This window comes from Anguilla rostrata, chromosome 4, assembly GCF_018555375.3.
Source record: "Anguilla rostrata isolate EN2019 chromosome 4, ASM1855537v3, whole genome shotgun sequence".
Lineage (NCBI taxonomy): Eukaryota > Metazoa > Chordata > Actinopteri > Anguilliformes > Anguillidae > Anguilla > Anguilla rostrata.
In genome coordinates, this window is record NC_057936.1 from 35483458 (window position 1) to 35492565 (window position 9108).

The 9108-nt window shown below is 42.7% G+C and overlaps 1 protein-coding gene across 1 annotated transcript; it reads left to right on the forward strand.

Annotated features, from left to right (window-relative positions):
* The first annotated feature begins 270 nt into the window (after positions 1-270).
* Positions 271-2493, forward strand: LOC135253293 (uncharacterized). The gene is made up of 3 exons (XM_064332398.1): positions 271-408; positions 1035-1286; positions 1481-2493. The coding sequence occupies exons 1-3, from the start codon at positions 271-273 to the stop codon at positions 1967-1969; spliced, it is 879 nt and encodes a 292-aa protein (XP_064188468.1). The 3' UTR covers positions 1970-2493.
* Positions 2494-9108: the final 6615 nt, after the last annotated feature.

Consider the following 9108-nt stretch of genomic DNA (forward strand, 5'->3'; position numbering starts at 1 on the left):
TCTGACCACCACTGTTTCCTTCTCCCTCCCCTTGCTCCCTCTCACCCACCTTCTCCCCCCACCCACTGTATCTGTCCGCCGCAATCTCTGCTCCCTCTCAACCTCCTCTCTTGCTTCATCTGTCACTGCTGCCCTCCCTCCTCTCGAATCCTTCACTACCCTCCCCACTGATTCTGCATCCACCTCCCTACTTTCCTCCCTTACATCTGCTCTTGACTCCCTCTGCCCCACTGTCTCTAGGCCAACACGTCCATCTCCTCCCCGCCGTGGATGTCCAATGCCATACGCACCTCCAGGGTTGGACTCCGTGCAGCAGAGAGGAAGTGGAGGACATCCAGAGATGCTTCAGACCTCTCTGCCTACCAATCCCTCCTTGCAGCGTTCTCCTCCACGGTGACTGCTGCCAAGGTAAACTACTATCAAACCAAAATCCATAACTACCGTTCTAACCCTCGGCAACTGTTTTCTGTCTTTTCCTCTCTCCTCAGCCAGCCATCTGCACGCCCTCAGCCCTCGCTCACTGCTGACGACTTTGCAACCTTCTTTGACGAGAAGATTGCAGTCATCCGCAACTCCTTCTGCACTCCACCTCACCCTATGCTCCCCTCCCCTTGTCTCTCCACTCCTCTGCTTACGGTCACTGGCTCCCAACTCCCCACCCCTCAACCTGTACTCTCCCCCTCCCTCACCATTTCCCCTTGTTTCTCCGACTTCTCTCCCCTCACCGATTCTGAGGTTTCACAACTCCTACTTTCCCATCGCCCCACAACCTGTGCCCTTGACCCCATTCCCTCACCACTCCTCCAGGCAATCTCACCCGAGATTCTCCCATTCATCACCTCCCTGGTTAACTCCTCCCTGACATCCGGCTGCTTCCCGTCAACCTTCAAGAAGGCCCTCATCTCCCCCTCCTGAAAAAGACCACACTAGACCCCTCCATCATTGGGAACTACAGACCGGTATCTCTCCTTCCATTTCTGTCAAAAACCATTGAACGTGCTGCATCAAATCAACTCTCTGTGTTTCTTTCACAGAATGAGCTCCTCGATCCCCATCAGTCTGGATTCAGACCAGGCCACTCGACAGAGACCGCACTCCTCTCTGTCAACGAAGCTCTCCACGCAGCCCGAGCAGCCTCCCTCTCCTCCGTCTTATTACTTCTGGACCTATCGGCAGCCTTCGACACAGTCGACCACCCCACCCTCCTGTCCTCCCTATCTGCAATGGGGATCTGTGGCACAGTCCTCAATTGGATTGAGTCTTACCTCTCAGATCGCTCCTTCCAGGTAGCCTGGGCTGGTAAAGTATCTGCGCCACACCCCTCATCACCGGAGTCCCACAGGGCTCGGTCCTTGGTCCTCTCCTCTTCTCTCTCTACACCCAGTCCCTTGGCCCTGTCATCACAGCTCATGGTATGTCTTACCATTGCTATGCTGATGACACACAACTGTTTCTCTCCTTCCCACCCTCTGACACACAGGTCTCAGCCCGCATCACTGCCTGCCTGAGTGATATTCAGAGCTGGATGGTCCGCCACCATCTCAAGCTCAATCCAGGTAAGACAGAGCTCATTTATATTCCGGCTCTTAACTCCCCTCTCTCTGATCTCTCTATCTCCCTAGGTAATACCATCCTCACACCATCACCCTCAACTAGAAACCTTGGCGTGGTGATGGACAACAGACTGTCCCTCACCGAGCACATTTCAGCAGTGACACGTTCATGCAGGTTCTTCCTGTATAACATCCGGAGGATCCGCCCCTTCCTCACAACTTACTCAACCCAACTCCTCGTCCAGGCAGTGGTCCTGTCCCGCCTGGACTACTGTAACTCCCTGCTTGCTGGCCTCCCAGCATCATCTATCAGACCCCTGCAACTCATCCAGAACGCAGCAGCGCGTCTGGTCTTCAACCTCCCCAGACATTCCCACGTTACCCCCTGCTCACCACCCTCCACTGGCTCCCCGTGATGGCTCGCATCAAATTTAAAACATTAGTGCTTGCCTTCAAAGCAGCCAGGGGGTCAGCCCCTCCCTATCTACGTCAACTCATCAGACCCTACACCCCAGCTAGACCTCTCCGTTCTGCTGCCACATGTCGCCTGGTCCCTGCCCCGGCTCGCACCAGCACCCGGTCACGCCTCCTGTCTGTTCTAGCCCCACGGTGGTGGAATGACCTTCCTGTGCAAGTCAGAACAGCAGAGACCCTGGCCGTCTTCAAACGTAGACTGAAGACTCACCTCTTCAAGCTACATCTCACCTCATCACCCCCCACTACCCTCTAACATTTTTTTTCTAAAAAAAAAAAAAAAAAAAAAATTAGGGTGTACAATTCACACTTATACCTAAGCAAAGTTATACCTATTGTAGCTCTCTTGCAGGAATGTTGTAAAGCACTTGTCTCTGAGTTTTGTAATGCACTTGTTGTAAGTCGCTCTGGATAAGAGCGTCTGCTAAGAACCTATAATGTAATGTAATGTAATGTAATGCCTCATTTATCTGGGTTGTAACAGGTGTACTTCATTAAATTTTCTGGCTTATAATTCCATCGTTTCAAATTTGCTGATCTTGTTTCATTTATAATTCCTACTTAGTCGCATGTGTTTATGCTTTGTAATTACACTCGGGAAGATTTTTTATATTTTTTCATTCATGATATTAGTGGGATTTTTTTTTTAAATCCACCACCACCCCCCTCAAAAAAAAAAAAAAACTTCCCTCCACTGCCATAAATCAAAACAGGTACAGGGAAAAATGTCATTCCATTCATGTTGAGACACTGTGAGGCCAACTTGTAGGTTTGGTTTTCAGCGACATGCGTAAGTTATGTCATGACGCCATTTGAGCCGTGTAGTCACCCTTAATTATTACCTTCACGGTGGCGGGCGACAAGGCGCTGGGTGCAAAGGTTGTTTATCTAACGCGAGGGTATGCCGGGAATGACAGAAACTCTGCCGCTCTCCAGAAAGAGCTTTCAGCAAGGTTAAGTGCCAGAGACCCACAGATCATCCCTAAATTCCATGCATTGCTTTTATACTTCGCCCTGCAGCAACAACCACGCTACGTGGATATATATTATTCATCTTGTTTCACACACTGCTATTACATTACTTAGCAAACAGAACATCTTGCAAAAGTGGAGAACATCAGTATTACTAGTTTGATATCACCAAAAAGGCACAAAAGGCCTATGTATAAACAACAAGTGTAATGTCAGCCAAGGAGACCAAAACTGAATCCTTGCAAAAGTACACAGCCCTACAAATACCCTACACAGCTAACCTATCTTTACAGAGCTATACCTGTAACATTATTATCCCAAAAGGAAAACCAAAAAGAAAGAATGAGATTAGTTGAAGAGTGTCATGGGAGCCAAAGTTCCATATGAAGAGGTGAGTCTGCTGAGGATGTGTAGGTTTTCTGCTGTCCTGACTGCATTGGGAAGCTCATTTCACCACTGGGGGGCCAGAACAGACCGGAGATGTGACCAGGAAGTGCAGGCATGTGAGGGGAAAGGGGCCGGGTGCCTAGAGGTAGCTTAACAGTGAGGTCTGGCTAGTGTGTCTCATGATGACGTATAGTTACGTACGTAAAAATAGACCTTTTCTTTCCACCCTACCAGAGTGAACATTTTCATACTATGTAAAGGTTACGTAAGCGCTTTTGGTACTTTTTTTGTTGATTTTTTAAACTTACTTATTCGAGATGGCAGCCAGCTGTCGTGTCATTTTCTGTGGGTGTGTATACAGATTACAATCACTTCTTCGCCTCCCTTACATTGTAAATGCTATTCGTGGCCTCTCTTAGATTGACCTTTGAACTTTCATCCAATTTGTTTTCTGTACTCAAATCAGCCTTCCTTAGATTATTTTCACTAATACCGTCTTGGGAGAGATTTCTCTCTTACAAAGCTTATAGCCATATGAGTTCATTAGATATTCAGTGTTATATTTCAGTGTGAGCAGCAGGCAGCCAGTACGTTGAGAAAGGGCTGTTTCCATAGAGAGATACTAAACAGTTTACACCGTTTATCTCCATATTTCTCCTATGAGGTTTCAACGTGGCCTTGAATTAGATCAACAGGTTTTCCATATGCATTTAAATAAAACATTAACAATAATGCACAGAAAAAAGGTAGTCTGAAATTACGGATGCATGAGAACCCGGGTGTCACATGACATTCGAGTGGCCAAGCACCAAATCGGAGCTCTCGAATTTTGCCATGAATCTCTTGTGATGCTGTAGGTCGGAAGGCAGGGGCAATCCAAGAACTGCTTGGAGACTGTCTCTCTAAAGGGCAGAGAGTGGAGAGAGAGACCGCCTCCTCTCTGGCCCCACAAGCTCGCAGACATGCGCTCAGCGATAGCACCAGTGGCACCGGCCTTGTAGATTAATCCACACATTTGTCGGGGGTTCATTAATTTTCCAGGGACCAAGTGAATGACGCTACAGCCAATACCACCGAGTACACGCTAGCCGTGATGTATGTGGGGCCTCGCTATCAAACAGATTAACCTTTAAGCATTCGCATTTCTTTCACAAAAACTTACAGCATGGCTCGTGAAAATATTCTTTAACTCTAAAAAAATGCGGCTGTCATTTCTAACGGTGAGTCATACAGATTACTTGAAGAATAACAGGCATTAGCAGGCAAGGACGTCCGGTGTGATACAAACCTAGAATTGGTCACACAAACAAAACCACCAAATACTTTCCAAAATTGCTTTTTTGAAGTAATTTTTTCCATTTTTATAAGCTTTTGCTTTTCTTAACAATATTAATAATATCCGTGATTAGTAATGGCTTTTGTCCAGGACAGAATTAAGAATATTATTCTTTTCCTTTTTCCCTCTTCTCATTATATTATATTATATTATCTATTTTTACTTTTTTTTTTTTTTTTTACTTTTTAAAATATTTGCCCACATTTTAACCTTCGAAGCAGTTATCGAGTGCAAAGATCTCAATCTCCCATTTGGAAGCTATTTGGCAAACAAGAACCAGCATTTAAAACTGGAAAACAGGCTGGAAACAAAGGCTTCATTGACAGGCCGAGCTGAAGAAGACAAGTTTCTCAGGGGAAGAGACAATGGCCGCGTCCCTCCATTTGGCTCATGCTTTCATTCACAGGGCTTTACAAGGGACACGGTTGTTCGGGCACAATGCGATACGAGGAAATGTTTTAAAGATGCATTGTTTCCAATTAAGTGTTGATAATGATCTCATTATACAGGAAGAATTATATTCTGGTCCCAGTGATACTCAAAAGGTAATTCAGAGGTCAGTGGAGTACAGGGCTCTGTTCAAGTGGTAAATACATTTAAATGCCCTTTTTTTTCTGTAAAAGGCACCTAGAAGATCAGTCTGCATGGCAATGTAACGTTTCATTTTTTATCATTTGTTCATAAAAAATTTATTTTTTTATTTCCATTTTAATGAGAAATATGAACACAATAATCAAGTACTTTAATTAAAACATAACCTGGATACAATCATGCATCCACTAAATTTTAAAAAAGGTTTGTCCTTTCAAATAAATGCAACATTACTTTTTTCAGTGCAAGAACTATTTTGTCCGTAATTGTGGTTATTGCTGCATTTGCAAAACTGTTCATTGGGAAAACTGTGAACATTAGCATTTAATAGTGCATGAAATTTAAGGGCAAATCAGGGCTCCTTTCTGTTAAAAAGCAGTTTCCCTTCCATGCAGCAGTCTATGTTCCTGTTTTTTAATGAATGAAGGGGGATGTAGTGACGGCAAAGAGAGCAATCAATTTTTTATAGAAACAATTACACAGCCTAATTTAAGTTTAGTTCATTTTCTTTAAAATAATATACCATATCAATAAGTGATATAATATCCTGGAAAAGTTCTGTTTATTCACTATTTTCATTTGTGAAATAGGAAACATTCATTCAAGCTTGAATTCGTACTTATACGCAAACATTCAAATTGCACATAACAAGATAACTGATGTTGACACAGTGGCTCACCAAGGTATTGATAAGGTTGGGAACTACACACCATAAAGGTAACAATGCAGTAACACATAGTCCTGTAACATTTGAGCCCAAAGCATTGGGAGGCAGAAAACTCCCTAACAAGGGATAACGAGGATTATTCTCATCATTAATGCCATTCATTTTACACTGAGCTTTAACCAAGCTACAGTATACCCAAGCTGTGTTGTTTACCAGTGTCACCGTGTCAACCGTGCTGGTGGGTCATGCATGTCTGTTGTGTAATATCCTGCGTTGCCTTCTTTTTCTGTTTTGCCATTGAAGCTGTGGAAAGAATATTACATTTACATTTATTTGGCAGATGCTTTTATCCAAAGTGACATATAAAAGTGCATATCGAAGGTCATTGAAACAACTACAAAAACACAGGTCCAATAAGGTAGAATACTAATTTTGTACTAGTTATTCATAGCCATGAACACATTAAGTCCAGTACACACAGTAAATATTACGCTGACCTAAACTATGCTAAGTCACACTAGGAGGCATGACAAGCTACAACATCAAGGTAATGATAGAAAGTACCATATCCTTATGCAGGAGACAATAAGGTGATCTAGTGTAATCTGATCTTTAAAAAGAGATGTTGCCACTGCTTCCCTGGAAATGACTGAACATCCTGCTCTTCCATGACTAGATAAGCATCCCATAATCAGTAGTTTTACCACACTGAGGTCATGTAGCAGTGGTAAATGATCCTAAATACTCGTTGAACACACAAAGAGAGAGAGAGAGAGAGAGAGACCCTTTTCATACTCACATTCTTAGCCCAAAATGTTATGGAATGTTATGTGTGAATTAGGGCCAGCAGTCAGCATTATGGAAAAGCAGCACTGGCAGTTTGCCCACTTAAGACCTTGTAACATTAAAGGAAATGTTCTGCTTTGCCATAATGTTAACGGGTCAACCCTGCAAAACTCAACTTGTTAGGCTAAGACAGTTAGTAGTCCAGTTATGTTGTGTCTTACTGCTGCAAAAAAAAGAATGTATGTATACCAAATTAATTATATCTTGCTAACTTTGCATTTGTATATACAAATGTTTATACAAATGTACAAATGTATATACAATATGTATACAGATGTTCCCATAGGTGTATGGGCCTACATGCACCTATGCCAAGATGCTAGCTTCTCTAAACCAAAGTTAACAAAGTATCTCGTTGGAACTTTATATGTCTTGGCCAATGGCATTACTCAAAGAGTTGATATGGCAATGTTCCATGTTCAATGTTCTGGCTTCCAGGTGTAAAAGTGGCTAGAGAAAGGAAGGGAGGGGTGTGTAAGGGTGCTTGAGTGCTTATCTCTAGTCTTCCAGGGGAATCTACTACTCCCTGCTCTACTGCTAAGTCTGTTTGATATTTTTGAGCCAAGGAAGTACTGTTTGTGTGTGTGTGTGTGTGTGTGTGTGTGTGTGTGTGTGTGTGTGTCTGCGTGCATGTATCCATGTATGTGTGTGTGTGTTTCCAAGGCTTGTTGTAAATATTTCTTATCTTTGAGATCAGATAGAATAGTGTTTACCCACAAGTCCTCTCCCCTGGTGCCTGCTGTGGCAGTTGATGCTGTAGGTAAATGATAGGTCCCACTCCCGATCAATTGTCTTCCAAGGAATGCTGTTTTTTAACGTGATTACTATTATTACTTAGTCTGCTGCAATACATCAATGTAAATCTTTCATCAGCTCTGCAAGAAGACTAGAAATGTAATAGGGTATTTATTACATAAGCATTACAAAATTGCTTTTATGAGTCATCAAATGCCTTAGCATTTATCACTATGTTTATATGTATCTTACATTATATTTCTCAATTTTCTCAGTTTTATTGTAGTTTTTATTCCTTTCATATGAGGCATTTAATGTTGGCAAAAGTTGAAATACTGTATACATTTTCTATTTATTTATATATTGCAGCTTGATTTGTTTTGTCTGTGCGTGTACATGCATGTCTGTAGAGCCAAACTTATTGAAATAACTTTGACACGACAATGGTTTGGAAATAAAATATACTTATTTATTGGTTATGATAATGAATTTGTGAATAGGATAATTGAAAACAACGATTTGCACAATAAGATGAATTATATTATGCGATTCTAATAAGAGGAAATTATAATTTCGCGATGGCTACAGATAAGTGGTTGGCAGTACTCCCATTTAACAAAGGTTAATTCGTGTTAGGGGTTAGTGACACGCTACTCTATTACGTGGTTAATTCGTTATATCGGTCTCATAAAATAAAAGTTCTAACAACGTAAAACTACAAGGTCTGGGAATTTGCAAGTCCGACCAACATACGCACAACAAACAAAACACAACAACAAACAGCAGTAAACCTAATCAGGTATTTCAAATTTTACGCTATCTACTACAATTTGGTATCAGTGTTAAATAAAATTTGTTTCAATACTCAAAGTCGGGGCCGCGACGGGTTCCAGTCAAGACGACGGATGTGCACAAATCTTCCACTAGGGCCCGGCCGCAAGGGAGATACGGAGAAAAAGTATGTAGATACGTGTTCCTCAAACAGCTGTAGGTGGGAAATAAATTTCGCGGACGGTTGCAGACCAACTCACTCAGACAGGTCTCCAGCGAGGTGCGAGTTGGGAAGCGCAGCAAAGACCGACAGTGTCCTTAAGGAGATGCGAGTCTGGTCGGTTAGGCAATGCCTTACCTCAGAGGAAAGTTGTTATGTTTTTTGATTACTTTTATGCTCGAAAGTCACTGACGCGACAGAACCCCACCTGTAATGTGATTGGTTTATTATTCTGGCCACACAAGCATTTGATTGGCTTGTGGTATTGGAGCTGTCAAAGAAATGTGGATAGATAGACCATTGATTTCTGCGTTAATGTTTAAACTTGTTAAATCGGGCTCCCTATTCCTCCGAAAAGGGGAGTGTTCCTTGCCCCAAGCTCAATTGATCACGCAGAGAGTTTATTGCAGGGTCACAAGAGGAATGGGACAGGCACTTGGTTGAGCAAAAAAAAGTTAATGATGAACATGACTCTGCAGAGAGTCAGTCCCGTGGTCAGGGAGCAGGAGGCCCCAAAGTTCCTGTATATAGTAAAACATTTTTACACTATCAAATG

Coding starts and splice junctions, on each gene's coding strand:
- LOC135253293 (XM_064332398.1), top strand. CDS start 271: ATGTCCAATGCCATACGCACCTCCAGGGTTGGACTCCGTGCAGCAGAG. Junction 409..1,034: donor CCACGGTGACTGCTGCCAAG/GTAAACTACTAT, acceptor TTTCTTTCACAG/AATGAGCTCCTCGATCCCCA. Junction 1,287..1,480: donor TCTCAGATCGCTCCTTCCAG/GTAGCCTGGGCT, acceptor TCTGACACACAG/GTCTCAGCCCGCATCACTGC.